A 23,805-nucleotide genomic window follows, 5' to 3' on the forward strand; every position below is an offset into this window, starting at 1 on the left:
AACGACACAACCCGAAAGTGGGCTTCACCTGATGCTTCCGTGCATGAGGTGAAGCCTCCTTTACGAAATTGCCCTTGCTGCAGGACCAACACAGGCCGGACGGTGTTTAGTTTAAGATAACGTTATCCAAAGTTAGTTTTGTAGACATCGTCTGTGGAAGGGGCGGCGCCCCTCCCACATGCAGTTTAGCGGTGCCAACGAGGGACTTTGATTTGATGTCTGTGAGGTTGCCTTTAAAAAGTTAGGACTCTTGAATAATGACTACAGCTCACGAACAAGAAAGGTGTCTTAAAGATGTCCTTTACATCTAAAATTTCAGTAGTGCAACTTCCTAGGACGAATGCAAAGAAACTAAAGGGTGTTCATGGCAAAGCTGAGGCAGGATGCCAATTCGTTTGTTTCACAAATGTCCTATGGTTGTCTGGAACAATTACAGGCTCATCTGTATAACATGCTACTGCCTGACATAAAATTTTGAAATGAAGGTAACCACTCCAGTACGCCAGTAAGTGTAGGCTCACTTGAAAAGCAGGAAGCACTCTCATGTAAAATTAAAGAGTAGGGGCTTTAAACAGAAGAATTGCGTGTCTCTCTTGTGACAGTTAATGCCAGAAAAAATACACTAAAGCCATGGGCTACAAAATGGAAACTTTTAGTGCGAAAGTCACATATTGTAAATTTTGCACAAATATTCGATATTCGATTCGGTATTCGGAATGTTTTCCCCCATTTGATTCGATATTCGATTCGACTTAAAATATTCGGATTCGCACACCCCTAGTTTTTATTGAAAGCCATGTTCTGGGAATTGGTTAATTTTTTTTTCGCATTGTTATTGTGCCGGTTACACAACTTGAGCGCACCCCAAAGAGCGTCTGGCCATCACACTTCCTTTCTCTCGTACTTCCTCCGCGACTACCGCGCCCCTTTGCTGCTCCCTTCCACGGCATGAGGCTCAACGTTGCCTTTACACCTGCCTTTCAACACCGTCTCGGCTCTACCTCGTCTTCCCTATGCCCCACTTGCGGAGTGCACGGCGACCTCCGCCACGTCATCTTGGCTTGTGGCAATATCACCACGAGCGTGCACTAATGGAAGTCTCTATGCAACGTATTGAAAAGCGGCCGTTCAACCTCGCGAAGATCCCCGGACCGTGGTCGAACGCTGCCCCCCAGATGCAAGGCCTTGAGTCTTCTTGCGGAGCACTTGTGCCGGTCTGGTGGCGGCTCTCCGAAAGCCCCCATCATCATCCCCTCATCCGTTGCCAATGCGCAATAGGGCAGTGTACCACCTCAGCGGCAGTGAATCGCCCACCTCATCATCATCCAATGTGTGTGTGGCCATCACGTGGCGGTGGTGACACTGTCACGTAGACAGACGTACACTGTTGGCGGCCCTATAAAACTATCGCTTAAAAACCACCTCACCTCACCGTCATCATTACCCTAGTGCCTCGTCTAATGCTCTATTCACATACTGGTACGTAACTATATGTAGCATTAGCGGAAGATCTGAGGAAGGTCCCAATATGCATGGCGACATTTGAAGCCTTACCTTAAATCTTTGAGTGGGTAGTTCAATTACACTTTCGCTCAAGTGAAATAACTGCCAGCATACTCTAAATATGACCACACATAGCTATCTTTGATTACATTGATCGAGGACATCCCTTCCAGGACTTACTTGGATTATGAGTGGCAATAAGTAGAAGATGAAGAACTCGGCGAACTTGTACGCCAAGAAATGGTTCGGTGAGGGGAACTGCATGACGCAGGGCGTAAAATCTGGGTGATGTGACAGAAGGACATGGCACAGGAGATTCGGTGCAGCGCATGCCATGGCTAACGGCCAGATGAGGCAGATGACGACGCACATCCGCGCACGGCAACAGAGCAGATGCGCCCGCATCGGGTGGATGATGGCCACGTATCTGCGGAAGAATGTAAAGGCTGAGGTTACTGGAGGACAGGGAGGAAGAGAATGACGCTAAAGAAAAATTTGCTGCATATATTTTGCAATTAAATCGGGTACCATCAGCGCCATGCCCAAGCGGGTTAAGGCGTCCAGCTCGTTGGTGGTATTCAAGCTCGTGCTGAAGACTGGGAAGGGCTGGGTTCGAGTCCTACCACCGGCTGTGCTCTCTGAGGTTTTCCCTGTGTTTTCCGAATGCTTTCGAGACGAATGTCGGCACACTTCCCCCTGAAGTCGGCCAAGGACGCATACTAACCTCCCTGTTCTCAACTCCTTCCTGCTGTCCTCTCTACATCTGTACACATCTGTACGCCGCTCATAGCCACAGTTGTTTTGCGGCGCTAGCACGGAATAAAAAAAAAATGGTACCTTTATAGGGACGTCGTTAGCGGTAAATATTTGGCAAAACCCTTTGTGTCACGTGGCCCTATAAAGCTAACGCTTTAAAATTGTGGCATAAAGCGCTACGTAATGCCACCTTCCACGTGTGCGTGTGTGATATGTTGAAATCAATCGCTTGACTTTATGTATTTATACGCCCAAAAGTCAGTGGGGAGGGCGTTACGCGGGAAGAGAGGAGTTACAAGTATAACTACAATGAACAAAACATACACACAGCAAACAAAAATGTGGAAGTTTGTTAGAATGCGATGTTGGGCGTGTTGGCAACGGCTCATTTCCCAAAGCGCCAAGACCATAGACGAACGCTTACGGCGCATTCGACTGGTCGACCCGGAGCGTCTTTTTTAGCTTTGCGCTTTGGCGAATCCAGGGGCGGTGGGGGATGGGGGCGACAGCCCCCTAAAACCTTAGTTTATACATTTGTTTTTCCTTCTCTCCCATTCACCACTACGTGGTTCGACAAAGTTGCGGCGGTGCGTGAGGGGTGTTCTTTATGTGCTCGTCCGTCTTATATCTTCTTTGCGCTTTTACAAACGCTTTAGGGACAATACACAAGCACCACAACGATAAAATGTAAAGGAAGCAAGTGACACGGTAGCGAAAGCCCTCTCTATAAAATTGAATGGTGCATAATTAGTGAAGTTTACTTGAAATATTTTTCACCGTGACCCTGAGCATCATTAGTGTCAGCAGAGTAATAGTGTGATAACGACGACGACGATGCCGGCAGTATTTAAGCCGTGGATGACGACAATAAAGTTGCCTTTTGGATTCAAGTCGCTGGCCGTGTATGACACGTTTCACATGGTGGCAGCGCCTTTCGAACATATACGTCATGGAGAACGCATCAGGTTCATCGCGGGTTGAAGAACCGAGCTCCACTCCTACGTCCACCGCGCCGGTGGCTCCTGTCATGACGAGTCTACTTCCACCGCCCAAGCCGTTGGATATTTCCGGTGACATGTGGCAAGCATGGAAGACTTGGAGAGCAGAGTATGATCTCTTCGCCGTTGCAACCCACCTCACCCAACAACCTAGCAAGGTACAGGCAGCAACATTTTTGGTATGCATCGGTGACGTAGGGCGGCGGATCTTTGATACGTTCGTATTCGAAAATGAGGCCGACAAGCAGAACGTTGAGGTCGTTCGAACGAAGTTTGAGGCCTACATGAAGCCAACAGTCAACCTGACCTACCATGAATTTGTCTTTGGAAAACGGGACCAGAAGGAAGGCGAGAGGTTCGACGACTGGCTCACAGAACTCAGGACGCTGGCTCGGAACTGTGAGTTCGGCGACTTCGAACAAAGGATGCTGAAAAGCCGTATAATACTGGGAGTCAAAGACCAACAACTACAAAGAAAACTCATAAGCGATAATCCAAGCTTCACGAAGGTCCTCGAGTGCTGTCGAACCCAGGAGATGTCAAAAGAGCGCTTTATGGAAATACGCAAAGAGAAGGTGCCTGACGGGGCAGAAGTAAACGGTTTAGCAACTTGCACATCCTGCGGGAATTGTGGCTACAAGGAGCATCGCTCAGGGAACTGCCCAGCACTGGGAAAACAATGCAGCAAGTGCGGACTTCGAAACCACTTCGCCAAGGTCTGCCGCGGACCGCCACGGAGGACCCGGAAGCCACAGAAGAGGAATCCCAGGAAAGGGAAGAAGCTGAACGAGGTTCGCGTAGAGACATCTCAGAGTGAGAGCGACGAAGACTACCAGCTCTGTCACGTGTCGGTTGGCAGTGTCCAAGCAGATGACCGTTGGACGACGGAGATAAGCATCGAGCAGGACAAGTTACGCTGCAAGATGGACACAGGAGCAAATTGCTCAGTGATCCCTTTGAGGCTGGTGAAGATGATCACGACGAAGCACGTCATGAAGAGCCGTGCAGCACTGAAGACTTTCTTCGGGTTCAGTAAGCGAGCTGTTGGAAAGGTTGTCCTTGAAGTGTCGACACCGCGCAAAAGGGTTCTCGAAGATTTCTTCGTTGTGGATGAAGACGTACAGACAACGCTCAGTGGAAGCCTTTGCGAAAGGCTTGGTCTTCTCAACCGAGTCGGATCCCTCGGCGCACAGACACAGAATAACGCTGCTCAGTTTGACCCGGCCAAAATGTTTGAAGATGTCTTTATTGGTCTGGGGAAACTCAGGGGAGTCAGGTATCGGATGAAGTTGCGACCCGGATCACAAGGCATAGTACGGCCGGCACGAAAGGTTCCGCTAGCACTCAGGGATAAAGTGAAAGCTGAACTCCAAAGGATGGAGGCTGATGGAGTCATTGAGAGGGTCAACGAGCCCACCGACTGGTCCAGCTACATGGTGGTCGTCTCCAAACCAGGAAAGCTGAGGATCTGCATGGATCCGGTCGACCTGAACAAAGCCCTACGGCGGGAGCACTATCCCATGAAAACTCTGGAGGAGGTGGCATCCAAGCTGGCGGGAGCAAAAATTTTCTCCACGCTGGACGCATCGTCGGGATTCTGGCAGATTCCTCTCGATGAGGACAGCTCGAGAATATGCACCATGAGCACACCATATGGGCGGTACCGTTTCACACGAATGCCTTTCGGGATTTGTACCGCGCCTGAAGTCTTCCAGAAGGCCATGAATGATGTACTGGAAGGCCTCCCTCATGTTCAAGTCGTGATGGATGATATCCTGGTGTGGGGTACCGACAAGGAAGACCACGACCAAAACTTGCAACGTCTGCTCCAAAGATGCAGAGAAGTCAACCTGAAGTTAAATCTGAAGAAATGTCAGTTTTCAAGAACTGAAGTTAAATACCTCGGACACATACTCACGACGGAAGGGTTGAAAGTCGACCCAAACCGGGTTGAAGACATCAGGGCCATCGCACCGCCAAAGAACGTACATGAGCTCCGAACGTTTTTAGGAATGATTACCTACGTTTCAAGCTTCATTCCGAGACTTTCTCACCACACATCAGAGCTCCGAGAGCTCCTTAAAAAAGGCAATGCATGGGTATGGACTGAAGTGCACCAAACTGCCTTCGAGCATTTAAAGGAAGCTCTCACCAAGACGCCAGTGCTGGCTTACTACCAGCCTGGAAAGCAAATCACTCTATCTGTAGACGCCAGCCAGTACGGCATGGGGGCCGTTGTGATGCAAGAAGGAAAACCCCTAGCCTATTCATCAAGATCCTTCACAGGGGCACAAGAAAAATATGCACAAATCGAAAAAGAAATGCTTGCGATTGTACATGGCTGCAAGAAATTTCACCACTACATATTCGGACAACACACAGTCGTGGTAGAAACTGATCATAAGCCGCTGCAGGCCATCTTCGCAAAATCTCTGCATGAGTGTCCTCAACGCCTACAGCGCATGAGACTTTGTTTGCAAGCCTACTCATTGGACGTAAGGTACAGACCTGGCAAAGAACAGCTTCTGCCAGACGGCCTGTCAAGATTTCCAACAACAGAAGTCATGGACGAAACGGACGAGATGCTTCAAGTAAACACCCTACAGGAACTTCCCATTGCAGAAAGGAGACTGCAACTCATAAGGGAAGCTACAAAAACAGATGAACAGCTGCAGCTTCTTTCCAAGTACGCAGACTCTGGTTGGCCTGTACATCGAGGGCAGGTTCCCAGCCTGGCAGTGGAATTTTGGCCTCACAGAGAAGATATCCACATGGAAGATGGCATTGTTCTGCGCTCGGACAGGGTCGTCATTCCGTTTTCGATGAGGAAGTCTGTTCTCAAGCACCTGCACGCCGCGCACGTCGGTAAGGAAAAGATGAAAAGAAGAGCAAGATGCACCGTGTTTTGGCCAAAGTTGAACGATGCCATCGACAAGGTCTGCGACAACTGCGCCGAGTGTCAAGCAAACAAGCCGAGGAACAAGAAAATGCCAATGTTGTCTCATGAGATCCCGAGGTTGCCATGGGAGCGTGTTGGGCTGGACCTGTTCGCACACGGGCACAAGATGTACATAGTCATGGTTGATTTTTATTCATTCTACTTCGAGGTTCAGGAACTACAAACTGCAAACGCCCGCCAAATCAACAACTTCTGCATGAAAGTATTCGCCACCCATGGGCTGCCGGTAACTTTGGTGAGCGACAATGGTCCTCCGTTCAGCAGCTATGAGTTCAAGCAGTTCTTGGAACACCTCCAGATTCGTCATATTACAGCTAGCCCCTACCATCCGAGAAGTAACGGCATGGCGGAGCGTGCCGTGCAAGAGGCCAAGAAGCTTCTTCGTAGGACATCGACGGCTGAGGAGTTTTATTACGCACTCTTGGAGTGGCGTAACAGTCCACGCGACAGTGTCTTGAAGTCTCCGGTACAACGGCTGATGAGTCGCCAAACCCGAACCTTGGTACCCTGCGCTACGGAGCACTACAAGCCTGTTGTGGTTCCACCGGACACCGTTAGAGAAAGACTCAGCGAGATACGTCAACAGCAAAAGAAATTCTACGACCGAGGAACACGGCCGCTCCCTGAAGTGGAAAAGGGGTCAAGAGTGACCATCTACGACACGAATAAGAAAACGTGGTCTCCAGCCATCGTCGTAGGACATGCAACCAGCCCAAGATCATATGACGTTTCCACCCAAGATGGAGTTACCAGGACGAGGACCAGGGAGCATCTCAGAATGCAAGCACCCATGGATCATGTGGAGGCGGAAGACTCATCGGCTGGAGAAGTGCCAGCACCCCCACGCAGAAGCACAAGGGCGAAGAAACAACCGAAACGCTACCCGGACTGATTTCTATTAGTGTCATTTTATAAGTTTATTCTCACTTGGTTTCTTGTTTGAAGAAAGGGGGATGTCAGCAGAGTAATAGTGTGATAACGACGACGACGATGCCGGCAGTATTTAAGCCGTGGATGACGACAATAAAGTTGCCTTTTGGATTCAAGTCGCTGGCCGTGTATGACACGTTTCACAATTAGAAAGCACGAAACACTTTTTAGCTTTGACTTTGGTGCGGACTGTCGCTTTAAGGAGTCTGCAGCCGTGATTGGATGGACAAAGAAGAAAATTAATCGAACTACAACAACAGATAAATTAATGACGATGAATAGGGAAATTCGTCACATGAGGTGCGGCAACCGCAAGGCACAATGGACCGAATGAGATGTGACCTGATGACGAGACGATGAACGACACTGAAGTGAGTGGTCGACAGTCGGGGTCGGTAAGTCAACATTAGGGGCGGCGAGAATATCAACAAAACGCTAGGCAAAAACACAACACACAAACACTCACAGCACACAGGTACACAGGCACATCATACGGTACAGAGGAGACCGATGTTACGGAGAAAAATCCTGAAGCGCTCCAAACCACGACGATGTTCGATCATGTTAGAGGAAGGGCTGAGGATGGTTGCCAAAGTGAATGACGTGGCAGCGATCGATTGCAGGAGACTCTGAAGTGCTGCTCTTTTGGAGTTGTAAAGATAGCAGTCCAGTAGCACCTACGTCCTTGATATCTGGCAAAACAGCACAGCACGAGCAGAGCATGGAGTCGGAGCGGCCGATCAGACGCTTGAAATGGGGGGTGAACGCAACCCCGAGACGAAGCCAGCGATGCAAAATAGCGAAGCGCACAGGAGGGCATGGTGACACAGAGGTCAGGATCCACTCCTCGCATTAGAGTGCTTGATGGAACGTCACGAGAACAATGCGCATGTGCGGGAAGCCTCACCACATCATTCAGGAAGGTTCGCCTGTCGCCTTTGGGGAGGATAACCCGCATGCTTGATCGGGCATGGTACGCGGCTGCCGCAGCCCAGTCAGCCTCTTCATTGTCGCGGTGCGCAGAAATCCAACGGAAGCAGACAGAGTGCCCGCTCATTTGAAGACGTGTAGTTCCTGCAGTATTTTGACAACCACTGGCGCCAGCGATCCACGAATACTCATGCTCGGTATGCACTGGAGAGCTGCCCTGGATTCGCCCAGCTGCTGATATCGGCGGATGGAATGTGCTTGAGGGAGAACAAAATGGCGTGCAACTCTGCAGATGTGGAGGATGTGCGGTGCGCGAGACTGTATTTGAGGCACGATGACGCAGCCGTAATAGTAAACGCAGCTGTGGAGCATTGAAAGTTGGTGGACCCATCTCTGAATACTGCAGTGTGCGCAAGGTATCGTCACTGAATCATGTCTAGAGCAAATTGTTTTGACACAGTTGCTGCAAAGTGACCCTTCTCGTTCTTGAGCAAAGTAATCGAAGGAAATTATTTAAGTATTTAAAAATGTTCATGCAGCGTACGACGTTGAGGTCTATGAGCAAGACAAATCTAACGCCTGCTCTCAGTTTGCACGACATCTCACTATTCAGCACGGGTTTCAGTAACGGCTTGTGCCGACTCTACGTGCTTTTTCCTAGCTGCTGATCGGACAAGTTGTTCGAATAAACTGCTTTGACTTTGGAAAGGCCCCTGGCACTTGGTCCCAGAGTTCGCCTGGTTTACGACATGCCAAAGAAAACAGCGTCCCGTGTTTGTTTCTTTATTTGTTGTCTTGCCGTGTTTTGGTGGGGAAATAACCTGCTGCTGGTAATCGTGGTTCAATATCAATATATGCACAATATAGTTTGAATTCGAAATATATTATGCAGCGCCAACAAACCCAGCAGCGTGTTGAGGGACACGCCCACGGACCAAATAATACATTTAGGATGGCATATCATATTTCCTTGTTCTACGAGAACAACAACATAGATATTCCGATGATGAGGTGGGGAGGTTTTACGAGAGTGGATCAGTAGGCAACTGTAACTAATGTATTAACGAACAATAAAAATCAAAATAAATTCCTATTAATTAATATTATGTTAATATTCTGGGAAACAACGTATGATTCTTCTGCGTAGTCCCCCTGCTTTCAATGCGGGTGCACCAAAGTTTGGGAAGGGCCTGTATTCCAAGAAAGATATTTTTGAGTCGGGTGCGTGGGCCATTCATGCACCGCTTACTTGACGTATTCGTCGGAACCAAATACGTACGCTTGCTAAGTGATGTGCAGGCACTACCATACTGCGCTCGCATGCGACGATGAATGTCAATGAGTTTCACACCTTCGCTCATAAGGAAACGGGTGACTGATCGTGTATCCACCCTAGTGCAAACCTGAAGCGAAGCAGCCCTTTTTAGTTGAGTTCTTACATGCTTGCTCGTGCGAAGAGGAGGTTGCAAAACACAACATACAAGAAGAACCCCTGCACTACCACCCGCAGCAAGAATATTATGCATGAGATAGAGGTCTGAATGTCAATTAAGGTTTTAAGGTTATATATTGAACCACCCCCGTAATTACCCCTCGTTCAGCCCCCTCTTTGGTCAGTCCACATTCGCGCGCTCAGTAGGGCCAGTTTTCAACGCCGCTCGTGTCCACTGCACATAGTTCCTTGCAAAAGAAAAAAAAAATATATATACGAGAAAAATAGAGCAATCATTACAAATATATCGAATGAAAATCACGTAAACATTATTAAAGGGATGTCAATCTTCCGAATAAGGACCAACTACATCAAGAGAAATGGCTGTTGGAGAACACGACGAAGTGGGAAGGGAGTTGCGAGCTATCGAATGTTCGCCATCTTTTAAACTGTATTACCACAGCCCGTCACTGGTCTCTGACTGGCCTTAGGGGCCCGATTCCTATCACTGTGGTAGTGCGAACGTGTCGTTAGGGAGCGAGCGCACGTGGTAAGTGGCGCAACCTAACGCGGTCTGGTGTGAAATAAAGTTATTCCTTTTTCAGTCAATGCCCGTGTTGTCTCGCATTTTGTGTTTGCCCGGCACTGGGTCAATCACAGGTCGAAATACAGTTGTCTGTTATTACATCCATCCAGTACTTATACCTCACCCTTATTTACTGGGTGCCACAATTTTAGCGAAAATGGATGGATTTCAATTGAAATGGGTATCACTGGTGACAGACCAAAACGGCGGATTGTGAACCCACTTTTACCAACGCGTCTGCATGGAGAGAGGCATGTTGGGAAGGCTCAGAACCGCAGAAATGGTTGCTGGCAGAAGTGATTGGCCAGGAGAGCGATACAATCACTTCTTCGTAGCAGATGACTGCCGGTATGAAGTTAAATCGGGTAATGTAAATAGATCGAATCAAAAATGGGCAAAGATATATGTATAAATACAATTCAATTAAATAATGCAAAGTCCTACGTATAATGGTCGTCCTACCTGGCCTGCTATTTTCTTGGGATCACGGTCTTAACTAGGCCTAACGTTAGCGACGAAGCATCCCATTTTCGCGTAAATAATGATGGCGGAGCGAAAGTTGAAGCTGATTTTGCAGATGCGTATATACATGAAGATATACATATGCCCAGTATAAAATTAAAGTAGTCTGTGAAATTTCTTTGTCACAAAATCTCAGATTCGCCGTTCCAAGCACCACCCTTCATTTTGGAGAAAATTCGGTGCCATTGCAGCCCACATTGAAAACGGTAACCAATGAAATGCGCACAAGTTTGATTGACAGGTCGAGCCTCTTTTTTAGGCTCCTCCTAATGGTCAGACTCCCTTTTCATACACGGCACTGCACTATATGACCTTTTCGGAATGAAGCGTGAAGCTCATGGCACATGCTCGAACAGCGTCTTTTTTTCTCCTAGAGGACGCGTCTGTTTTGTTTCCATCAGAGCGCTGCGACCCGCTGCGCCTCCCTGCCCGTCAGGAGTTGTTAAAAGTAAGTTCCACTTCCTCTTTTTGATTCGTCTTTATTTCATGTTACCTAGCAAACGTGCATGATGGGATTAAAAGAGTTTGGTGAGCAACACGTTGCCTCCCTGAGCAATTAAATGTGTGGCGGCCGGTGGACGACGATGAAGACGTGCCTCTGCTGGCGCGCAGCACTGCGCCTGCCAGCCAGTTCTACCCGCACAGTCCTAGTGTGCGGCCACGTCCATCTGCCCACTGGGACATTCCATCACCGCCGGTCAGGACTCATGTAGAGGAAGACCATCGTCCTCTACATTTGGTGACCCGGACGTGATGGCAGTTTTTGGGATGTCGGCGGGCTCCACAGGAATTTGATGGTATGCCTTTATGAGATCAATTTTGGAGAAGGTGGTGGCTCCATGAAGGCGGACGGTGAAGTCATGAATATGTGGCAATGGGTATCGGTCGGGAATGGTCACAGCGTTGAGGGCGCGATAGTCTCCACATGGGCGCCAGTCCCCTGGGTCTTTGGGGGGACCATATGGAGCGCAGACGCCCAGGGGCTGCTAGAGGGACGAATGTAGCCAAGCGCGAGAAGATGGTCAAATTCGCGACGGGCGATGGCGAGATGCTCAGGTGGAAGGCGTCGCGGCTTGGCATGCACAGGAGGGCCCTTGGTTAAGAATTTGGTGCGTGGTGGAGTGATGGCCACGAAAGCGAAAGGGAGATGGTGAGCGGTGACGTGTCGTGGTTGCGTTTACCACAAGGGTAGTCAGGCCTGTCACCAACTCAGTCAGACGATTTACGCCGCACTGCAGGCTGTTGACAGTCGCCGTGTGGTCTGTGGCGACAGGTTCAACGGCAGATTCGGGGATAGACAGGGCAGCTGGCTGAGACGGATGGAGGAAAGGCGCAGCGCAGGAAGCGCAGATTGGGTTGGATGCCGAGGAAGATGGAGTGGTACGTAAGTCGAGGATGCGGTCGGCAAAGCGGGCAAGATCATCCAACGACATTTCACCAGCAGCTGTTAGGACAACGCGTATGTCGGATGGAAGGCCAGGTTCAAAGTCCAAGAAGTGTGCACCAAGGCTTTGCTTTTGAATCACTTCAAACCATTGCGGGCAGCCAGCAAGATGTGTAAGATTATCCGGTTGTCCACCAGACATGGACAGTCTTAAAAACATATCGGAGTAGTGATGCAGCCCACCCAATTGTGCCGAAACACTTCTCAGGTCAGTGGATCAGGTTCTGACACCGGAGATCTCCCAGGCCACGGGAAGGAAGGATTGTTTTTCGTGCAACGCGACTCGTAAAGTTGACTGACATCCAGGAATCCAATGCAGACGCAACTATTGCACAAAGTGTGACTGCGCTGGAGACACTGCTGGAGATGTTCGTAGTAGAGCTCTATGTTAAACGTTTATACCTTTGCTTAAAAACGCGTTTTGTAACACGTTTCACACATTAAACGTTTTCTTAACACACGTTTAAACGTGTTCTGTTAAATATACGTTCAACAGCACGTATACGTATTTAAACGTTTTCCCAGGATATGTTTAAACGTTTTCATTTGCATAAACGTACAGCGGCACGTATACGTATATAAACGTTTTCCTCGCAGTCGTTTAATCGTTTTCTTTTACATAATCGTTTTTAATCGTTTTCTGTCCTCCTCTAAACACTACGGCTTACTTCCTTTGAAAGACAGTGCAGGGTATCGTTAAAGTGGCATGTTACTTTGTCCCGCTCATTTGTGACCGTCTTACGTTAATAAACAACAGTCACAGCGCAGGGCGCATTTTATTCCGTTCGTAGCGTACACCGAACTCCGCTCCGCGTGCACTCATGGCATTGGGATCGCCGACACTCCAGAAACGGAGCTTTACGACATCGTCCGGCAGAATTACAATTCTGGGTGTAATCCTTTTCTCCATCCCAATTTGTTCATAACGGGAGGTGTACGGCTCTTTGTGGGAATTCGCGTCAGCGCATCATGCCACAAAAATCGTGCTCATCCCTTTTTTCCCACTCTGGCGCAAGAATGATATCATTCGGGACAGTGATTGGTTCTTAATTGGCAAATGTTCTGGTTATAGAGTGCAATAGTGGGAACCAGTAGGAAAGAGCAGGTTACATGCTTCAGGCTAAAGTAGTTGCTCAAGGTGACAATCTTCCGCGTTGGTCTTTTCACCACAATACTGCTCGCGTAAAGAAGGTAAATACGGAATTTGTAGTATAAACTACCCAAAAGATCGAAACGTCATCACCGCCGTTACGAGCTCGACATGTTTAAAACTATAATGAAACACGTCGGTTCATAATGAAATGTACGACGAAAATGAACACAAATATGGTTGCTTAAAAGCCAAATATGAACTGAAGTAATAAGCTACTTATAAGACAGTGAGAAACTGGAGTACTTGGTAATTACTGATGGGAACTATGGACGCGCCAGGTATAACGGGGACACTTCTGTCTCTGTCCCCGTAATGCCTGACGCGACCATGTTTCCCATTCATAATTATAAGAAGTTGCTTAAACAGCTATCCGTTTCAAAAAGCGTTGCGTTTCGTATTAACAACACGTTTAAACCACCTTGACATAGCATTCAGCCGCTTCATTTTAACAGAACGCTCAAACGTTTCAAATTAACGATACGTTTAAACGTTTCGCATTAACAAAACGTTTACACGTTTCGCATTAAACAAAACGTTTAAACGTTTCATAAGGAAACGTTTTTCAGACTACACGTTAATCTAAACGGCGTATAAAACGGAAACGTTTTAAACGAAAATCGGAAAAACGTGTTAGATTGCGAGCCCTAGTTCGTAGTTAACTACAGTCATTTTTAGAGGGATGCACTAAAGTGTTGGAACTATTAAGGCACCTGAAGTACCATTTAAATGATGTGCAGAATAATAACGATTTACCACGAATGACATCTCAGTTATTTATCACTACTGTAGTGCATCTGGAGAAATTCCCACGTTTGTGCGACGCATTCTGTCACACTAGCAGAGCAGAGCTTCACGACGCGTTTCAATTGAACTGGTGTGTTAATTATGTCGCTGTCTACTTTCGTGGTTGTAATTATGCGCCGTAATGCATTCATGATTGTAATTATGGTTGCAATTATGGGCTTTCAGTCGAACTGGCGTGTTAAATTATGTCTCTCTCTGATGGTTGTAGCAGTGCCTTCATGTTTCAAGTACGAACTGGCGTGCTAAATTATGTCCCTCCCTGCGTTTATGGTTGCAAACTACACGGCGTACGCTTTCCTACAACACCCACGCGGCACAAGGATTTAAGCACCCACAGCAATCTCCGCTCAGGTTGAATACCTTCTATAGTCAGCCGTGAGGGCGAGAAGTTTGTCATGTGCGACACTGCATCACATACAAAACGGTGCGTTCCACACTTGCTGTGAGCCAGGCAGAGAACGATACCATTTATCGCGCCACGTGTGACCGAAACGTGTCATCGAGTGGAGTTCTGCGTCTCGCTGACTCCGCGTATGTATACAAAACTGCGTCTCGCGGTTGTATACAAAAAAGAAACATCGCGGCAGTGATCCGGCGGTTCGCGTGAAGCGCACGTCCTCTCGACGGGGTTAAAATAACACTAGTCTTGCTTATTCTGTTCGCTGTCACAATGTCCCCTCATCGCGTCAGGGCTCTCCGCGGACGTCCGGGGACTGTCCGTGCGACGTATCCGATCAACGTCCGTGGAACTCTTCGTTGTCGTGTGGGATGTAGCAAACGTTGAAAAGCTCCGCACGTGGTAGTTCAACCAGTCGTGCAGTTGAACTTGAAAGCTATCCTTTCGGGCCTCGTTACCCCTTTAATCGCCTGTTCGATACTACAATCTAGACCTGCAAGCAATGGCTTTCGGAGCCTTAGGCGGCACTTTTCTGCAGGCTTCCTACTTCATGATTCTTATGCAGACTTCTCCTCCAGACTTTTCTTTGATTTCGTGAAAAAAGAGAAGGAAATGGAGTGCAGCTCTCTTGTAAAGTGCCGATATGTGCCTTTGCTCAACCCCCCCCCCCCCAACCTTAATGCGAGCCATTATAGTTCGCCCTCACCCATGTCATCTTGAATGTACTACGGGCTGGCAATTTAGTTTAACAGAGCACACTCATCTGCATGATAAGAAGGAAGCGTTATAAGGGTGGTCCAGTGAAAATTCTCCATGCTAACTTCCCCACTTCATTGTCAAGATGTAATTGTTGTTGTTCGCCATACTAACGCGGTTCGGTGGGAGGAAGGGAAAAGAAAGATACTCTCGATTACGTTTGCAATAAAATTAATCAGACAGCTTAATGTCCTGCTTGCTAGTGCGATTTCCGCTGCCGACGCCTGGGATAGGGAACCCAATACAGAAAAACTGAGTTAATAAAGTTGTTTTCTTGAATCTACAAAAAAAAAAGAAAGAAGAAACAGTCGGAGAAAGCAGGCGCAGACTCAGTATTGGAGGCTCCGTGCCATGTTTCTTTGCTTTTGCTTCGCAACTGACGCGCCGCTTATACATGCTTGAGCTGTGCCGCTGTACGTCACTCGTCACGTGACGGGAGTAGCATACGTCATGACGTCCTCTTGTCCTGCGATGCGCTGTTTCCACGAGGAGAAGAATCTTTCAAAGGTGTACGGAACATAGTCCTCGCGCTCGATCGGTAGGTTCCCCGCGCCCGTCGTTCTTTTGTATGAATTCATTTTATTCGTTGGAGAACACTCTGGACAGAAAAAGAAAACGAAAAAAAAAGGGGGGGGGTCACCTCAAGCAAAGAAGAAGGCTCTTGCCCCTCTTGGGATCTGGAAATATGGCAAAATATGCACTACGTGTGCATTTCACGCGGAATATGCCGTAACGTGCAAAACACGCTTTTATATGCATTGTATAGAACCCTTCGAATCGGTCTCAAAGCCAAACCACGACCAAGAGTGTTTTCCCATCGCATACATGCCATTTTCATCCTTCCGGTTTCCCTCTCCCACCCTCTCCTGTTGCCAAAAGGACATCAGGTTTCGGTCTCCCTGCACCGTGACAACACTGTCGCAGCCAGCTGCGTCTCTTCGTTGCTTCGGACTGTGCTTGACATATTTACTGCCGTATTCCTTGACATGCCACAGTGCTGTGTACTCGCATGCACAATGACGGGAGGGGTAAACAAGTTGTTAGCGGCGAAGTTCTGTAGATTTCCCCGCGACGAAAAGCGCGGGCGATCACAGTGAAACGGGACAACTTCACGCCGACAGATGCATTACAGAAAATGCAGCAAGCACTTCGTTACTGACTGGTGAGTAAGATATTCCGTTTTATTCAGAAGAGGTGTCTTCTGCGTAAGATATAAGTCTCCCCGTTCAACTAAGCTGCAGCATTCAACTGCGTGCATTTCTGTTTACACTGAATGATCATTCCTTATTGGTCTCGTTACATTCCTTACAAGTCCATGTTTTGGTCTTTTGGCAAAAACTATAGCAACTTTTATTTCTTCAGGGGTCCCTGCACACACCCCAAATCACCTCTTTCCATCCCGGCCGTCGTGGTGGAAACACTCCGGATATATGCGCGGTACCTCACAGAGCACCCCTACCATTATCTTCGGCTCATTGACATTGACTGTGCGGACTCTAGCATTGGTATTGCTGTTGACCGCCTGAAAGTGTACCTCCCCACCACACCATCAGTGCGTATGGGATATAGGCCTTATGAGTACGATGACAGTGATGTACCTAGTGTTGTTACTCTTACGACGGTGGACGGTTTCTTATGTCCTTCGAAATAAGCACAGGCTTTGATGATTCATCTTCTCTCGAGTTATATTCATCCGAATCTCCTATTACCCGGGCACTCTGGCTAACACAGAATCGGATATACGTGAAATCACTCTAGCCCATTCTCTCTCACAAGGCCAAAGTAAGTGCATGTATGTGTCTACGTGAACGAGACCTTAGTATATGTTGACAGGAGCACGATGTGGGTATGAGGTCCTCGTCTGTTTACCTTGGCTTTCTTCTGGACCATATTCGAGTTTCTAGCTGTCGCATGTCGCCAAGCTGCAACAGTGCGTCAGGGGATGGAGTACGCTCGACCTATCGGTCTTTGCTTGGGATTTTGCACGCAATTTGAGGCAGGCTTCCCACGTTCGATTCGTTCTTCAAGTGTTGCCTTCAATTGCGACAGGATCCCCATGAACAATATTAACAGCTAGCTGAGTCTTTGCCACCTAGATTGATCTACAATACAAGCGGGACGTGCACTAGACAACCAAAAAGCTACCTACTACTCTCGGGATTTCCGAAAATGTGGTACATCGGGCCAGGGAGAACGACAACAGGATCATATGGGCCCTTAACTTGCAGAGCCTCAATGCACATGTTACTGACATAGCGAGTGACCCGGCATACTGGCCAAGTGCAATACCCTCGCCCTCTCAGATACCTGATCGACCTACCGCGACATATGGAAAGGTTCTGATGCCTTTCTTATGCTAAGAGAGGAAACAGCCGTAGTGCCGGTGACGCCAGCTACTCGAGAAATGATGACACTATAGTCACTCTCAAACTAGTCAAGGTAGAACACGTCCTAGCCGCTGGCAGACTATGTTGGTGATGACGCATGCGCCGTCGATAGGGATAGGGGGATGATGTTTGGGGAAGGTGCGGTGAAGCCTGCTGGGGGTGGCAGTTCGGTGCTCCCAGGGGTCGGGGAACAGTGAAGGCTTAAAGGGAGATTCCGGGACAATCTGAAGCTATTATAATGGTTGTGCAAATAAGTTCGATATATTCTTCCTAAATAAGAAATAAAATTGCTTTGCCAGTCAATGACTCGTTAATTGACAAAAGAGCTGGGAAGCTCAAATCGAAACCGAAACTTCTGATGGATCCCTCTCCTATGTCCTGTACCATGCGTGACGTCACCGGTAGTCTCGTGTAGGCCACCGGCTGTTTTTCGTGCACGCGCTTTGTAAATTCTTTGTAACACATGGACGACCAGCCATCCGCTGCCTCGATTTCGTTCTAAAATATTCGCCGGCGGTAAAAGCAAAATCTACAGAAAGCCGTGCAGGAGGAATACCGGTGAGGCGAAGCATTTTTAAAACTACAGGACGTTCTTTGGAGATTTCAACTTTATAAGCGAGGTGCTGGTTTGTATCTATTTGTAGAGACCAATTTGATTCTGGTACTCTGTCTCGGACTTTTTCGTGTTGCCGCGTGATTCCGTATTCGTGGTGCTTTCTCTGACCTGTTGCACCAGCTATGCCTTTGCCGCTTTTGCCGCTTGTCGCGCTTCTACTTTGAACGCCCTTTTGAACTCATGTCACGTTGCTGCAGCAGCATCAAAATGAGGTGAAGAATGCCACAGGACATTACAGGGTACGTAAGGGCACCTTGCTACATAAGCTGATGGACATTGCCTTAATAATTAACATATGTTCGACAGCTAGCTCGACTGCTCGACCGCCATCTTTACAACTCCCAAAGAGCAACATTCCTGTGTCGCCTGCAATTGATCGCTGCCGCTCCATTCACATTGGCAACCATCCACGGCCCCATGGCCTAACATGGTCCAACATCGTCGTGCTCTGCAGTATTTCCTGGTCTTTCTCCGTGACATCGGTGCTCTCAATCCTATGATGTGCCCACCTACCCCTGTGTTATATGTGTTTTATTGACGTTTTCGCCGCCCCTAATATTGACCTACCGACTCCACTGACCGTCGACCGGTCATGTCACATCTCATTCCGTCCATCGTACCTTAGGGTAGTGGGCCGCACCCCATGTGGCGAATTACCCCATTCATAATAAATGTATCTGTTGTTGTTGCACGAGGCCCATGGCAATCGGCGACCTATGGGCATGTTTGCCGTTGCGCCGCACGCAAATCATGTACGGCCACAGCGCAGGGACCGCCTGCCAATGCTATAGCATTTTGTATGAATCTTTTTGCATACCTTGCATTCTTCCCTGTTTGACGATAATCACATCCATGCTGCTCTTACGTTAGAGGCAATAACACGCGGAAGGACGAGTACCTATAGGGTTGTCACAACGCCAAGTTCGGTATCAGCAGTGGGATCCTAACTCACACCTACGGATTTCCGGTAAGAGATGCTGCAGGTGTTACTAGGATCTCTGACCGAAAATCGGATGATGTGGCTTCGAATTCAACTACCGCTGCCTTTTCATAAACTACCATTCTTTGGTGTGTTGTTCTTGTTGTGTTTTTGTATCTGTGCGACATGTATCACTCTTTTTGTGCTTGACATTACTTATACTGCAGCTGTGTGCCTGTACGCTTGCTTTATTGATGACCGCTTTCTCATTTACTTTTCCGTCTAAAACAGCTGTACGCTCGGCTAGTTGGTTAGAAGTCAGGTGGGGCATATCGCACAAAGGACGACAAAAGGCAAGGGCTTTCTGCCAGCTAAAGTTATTCTGCAGCACTACACGTATACATAGCGGTGATGTAGCAGGTTGCGGTATTCTTGATGCAGGCGGCCCCGCTAATTTCACTCTCCCTTCTTTCTGAATGGTGCTGCAGAGCCCCTGCGTCTAGGGTACCTCAATACTCAGAGGGAGATAGTATTCATGCACCCTGCCCTACATGTGTCTTCAATCCTCGCTTCACATGTGTAAATATGAGACTGGTGACGTACCGACCTATGGCAACATCACAAGATCTGGCAACACTGGGGACTTCCGATTTGGAGGGAAGGTGGGTCAACATGTGATGCGCCGCCAGTAAGAGTTTGGACTCGAGTACACTCTAAGAAAAAAATGTTGAAAAGGGGTTGAAACGGGGTTGAAACACGCATTTCTTCCCAGACAACTTTTTTTCAGCCTACTGGAGGCATGAACCCTTCTCCCCGGCTATCTCTTCTCAGCGGTAAAAGATATGTCGGTGCATTGCCCTGTGTGGGGTAGAAATGAAAGGCCGAAGCATACTGCGAAGAGCCCTACGTCACCGCGATAACCAAGTTAGCCTCAGTCTTCCTCAGCACACTGACAGAGCTACCAAGGACGCCGATAAGGACGTGTGGCGACGTTTCTTTTTCTTTCTCCTTTTCCAAACTATGATGTGTTTACCAAGAAAAGCTCTGTGCCTGGTGAAAATGCAGTCGGCGTAACCTATGATTCTTTGCGCGTGAACAGCTCACAGCTGTCAAGGCATACTGTCACCGTAGCATCCTTCGCCTGCGTGCAAAAAGGGGTGGAAGAGAGTGGGAACAGACGTGATCTCGTGCTCAGACTCGACGGCGCGTTCCTGACCGACGGCGAACTCTGCCATGAAGGTGCTAGCTAGTTATGGTGGGCGAAAAGCGGTAGTGTAGGGGGGAGCTGACATCACCACAGTGGAAGACACAATTGGTGCCGCTGCCGCGCTACTGAGCATACCAGTGAAAGAACTAAAGAAGAAGAGACCAACGGTGAGTTACTTTCTATGTTCGAAAAACGTTCAGATAAATATGTCAATTCACTTATCGTTCAATCTGTGCATGACTGTGGAGACGAAGGGAAGAAACTGCGTAACTTTAGGCCGTCAGTTCGTTCCAGACAGTCATGCATACCGCATGCAACGAATCTAGCAATGAAGATTATAACACGTTACGGCGAAAGAACGGCGGTGGTGTCCTGCGATGGCAACTCAACGGTACTCCGCCTTAGGGAAGATGAACTAAAGTGCTAGCACCTTGCAGTGAGTAGTGTCGTGTACCTTTTTCGTGATAAGTGCTTGACGTAGCCATCACCTATATTATGGTCAGTTCTTCACTGATGGCGCGCTATGTAGTGTCGCAGTGGTGGGATAATCATGCTGTCTTTCGTTCCTTGCAGATCTACGATGTCGACTTTGATGTCTCTGTGGAAACAGCACTAGCAGGTAGTTTTCGTGGCTGTATAGCTCCCACCTCGGTTCTCTTTACTACGAACTTACCATTTGTACGCCTTCATGACACTTTTTGTTCGTTCAGATTAGGGAAGAATGCAATGCGCTCACAGGGACTGTCATTGAAACTGCCTTCGCCAGAGTTCTGCAGGACTTTTCGGAAGCGGCATTGAGGTACAGTCGAAAGAAGCGCCAACTGGAAGCGTTCTTTGAAGCCTTTAGAGTCTGAACATGGTGACGGTAAGGTGATTTGTCTTCCGAGATAGTTTCACGGCTTTATGGTTTCCATAGCGCATATACATTGCAACACATGCAGGGTGTGTCTGTGTTTCTGTGTCTTAATTCTTGTGTAATGTCGGGTGAATATTCATATTGTGATTATGTATATGTGCAGTAATGATAGTCACACTCCTTGTGGTCCTTAGACTGCCACATGAAAGGTACGAGTCCTTCATCACGCCCCAGATGGGTACGTATGGCGTTCGTTCTTATTGTACATCGCAAAAGGTTTCGTTCTGTAGCTATGGAAACGAGCTTTGCATTTTTCGTACTTTATTACTGATGTCTCTAGAGCGACCGCGAAGATAACGTCCTGCTGAAAATACTTGGGAGATTTTGTCTATGTATTCTGGTAACTTTCTATGTAAAGAACGAACATGTCTGTCATGTCGTGTGCTTTTCCCGGAAAGTATTCCATCCGGAGCGAACGCTGTTATACCTGGAGAAAGAGACCCTTTGGGTGTCCAGCTTGAAGGAGCCTGTGAGGACCCTCGTCGTGCTTTACTGGCTTATGGACATCGAATTCATGCCCAAGTCCCCTTCTACACTGCAAGTGCTCTACAAATTAATGGATGTACCCCTCGCATTGGTGAGCCCATGTGATAAAGCTGCTGTGTCTTGATTGGAATAGATTGTGCAAAGTAAAGATCTGTAATTTGTAACAGCCTTTTCTGTGTGCTTCCGTTCCTTCGGAACAGTGTTCATTAACTACATGTCGTTACTGTTAACTTCACGTGCACCCCAACAAGAGGGAACAGTTCTAATTACAAGAGCAGAAGAGTTATATGCATACGGTGGCAAATGCTTCTCTCGAAATGTGTGAAATACCCCTCCCCACTGGCAAACGTATATCACTTCTAGGGTAGAAAACATCCCTCCGTTACAGTGTTAAGATTCGAAGCACATGGGTAGAACTGCTTCGTTCAGGAGTGGAAATTTATTGCCCTGTAGGGCAGATCACTTCTATCAAGGGTAGAACGTCCCACCGCAGAAGGTATAGCATTTATCTCCAACGCGGAGGCAAATGTCGCCTCCTCGAGGTAGACGTAGCTCTCCCATGAGGTATAACACATATGCCTTAAGGGGCATAATACTCAACCGTGGACGGGTAGAACTTCAACGAAGAGGGTAGAGCTGCCACCCCGCTATGGGGTAGGTGTGTTCTACCCCTGGGGTGGAAGTGGCAGGGTACACTCTTAGAAATGGATCTTCTATCGTGTCGTCTACAGACACCCGAAAAACGGTAATCTTGGGGTTTCTACGTAGAGCCCACGCGAAAGCGCGGGGAATGACGTCGCATCACGTGGTTTCCCTCGTAGAAGCCACAAAAGTAGCGTCTGTTTTATGCTTCACAGTTTCCTCCTTTCCCGGTCGTTTCCCCCTCCCTGCGTGCTCCTGTTTCCCCTCTCCCCCGGCGCAGGCTTGCAGTCAACAGAATTTGTTTCAAAGGGGATTGAAGACTTTATTTTGCCAAAGTTGTGAAATTGTGGCAGTGATACAGTGAATATTGACTAGACTTGCAAACTATGCAAAATACCCTGTTCACAGAGAAATGACGCAGAGAAAATAAAAATGAATAAGAACCACACATAGTCAAAATATCACAGATTGCACAAAACGGCGCGGCTCGACGCCGCTGCTGCGAAACTATTTGCAAGCTTGAAACTCGCTACGAAACAATGCTGGGATCGCGCTGGGATGCAGACCTGTTTGTTGCTCAGGGCATATGATCACCATATTTCAGCGGCTCTACATCTCTTTGTGGGGGCTGTTGACATGGCAGTTGTCACCTGTTGTGCAGCGTTTCCTCCATGCTTCCCATCCTGGCCTCGAATCGGAATTCTGCTTCAAGGCGTAACTGTGACTAAGTAAACGACGACAAAGACGCATTACAAAGTGGATAGGAACAACATTAAGTGTAATAAAAGTCACTATCGACAACAGTGAAAGGGTACGAACTATAGCTTATACTAAAACGATGATAGGTGAGGCAGCGAGGAGAGAAAAATGGTACACTGGTACCACAGCAGTACCAAGTATGTAGGAGGAGAGATCAAAGAGGTATCTTACTGAATGCGGTCATGGTCGACAGGTGAGTGTTAGCATTGGACGCATGTTCCGGGTAACACTTGTGCCGTGTACCGGCTAATAGCTGTCAGTCTTCGGTATGAATCGCACGCACATTTCCTCCAGGCGGCACGTTGAACACCAGTGAAGTCTTCGTTGGTGATGTCCATACCCACTGCGGCCAGCTGAGACAGAGAATGGTTACTCAAACCACGGTCGAAACGAGACTCCGAAAGACAAAAAACATCCTGGGCCATACACAAACGTTAGCGCTCGTGAAGTCCACGTTTAGAGGCAATTCTAACAGAGCTACAAACCGGATACAGCTGATAACACATTACCGTCTCTCGAATACCATCACTACTCAACTTCTCAAGCATCACCGCATACGTTTCGTTGATGTTCTGTCACGACCGCCATGACACTTCCATTCGCACCTGCACCTTCCAAATGCTCGTTAGAAGCGTGGGGAAGTAGCAGATAGCCACTACAATAGTAGTGCTGCTAGCATAGTTATCGCAATAAAATTTATTAA

The 23,805-nt window shown here is 48.0% G+C and overlaps 1 protein-coding gene across 1 annotated transcript in view; it reads right to left on the reverse strand.

The window, feature by feature from the left end:
- Positions 1-23,805, reverse strand: part of LOC135388787 (neuropeptide receptor 15-like) — a 289,581-nt gene that overhangs the window by 45,093 nt on the left and 220,683 nt on the right. The window contains exon 2 of the mRNA XM_064618586.1: positions 1,684-1,930. Within this exon, the coding sequence (XP_064474656.1) occupies positions 1,684-1,930 (247 nt within the window). The remainder of the gene's footprint in view (positions 1-1,683; positions 1,931-23,805) is intronic.

The sequence above is a fragment of the Ornithodoros turicata genome, chromosome 3, assembly GCF_037126465.1.
Source record: "Ornithodoros turicata isolate Travis chromosome 3, ASM3712646v1, whole genome shotgun sequence".
Lineage (NCBI taxonomy): Eukaryota > Metazoa > Arthropoda > Arachnida > Ixodida > Argasidae > Ornithodoros > Ornithodoros turicata.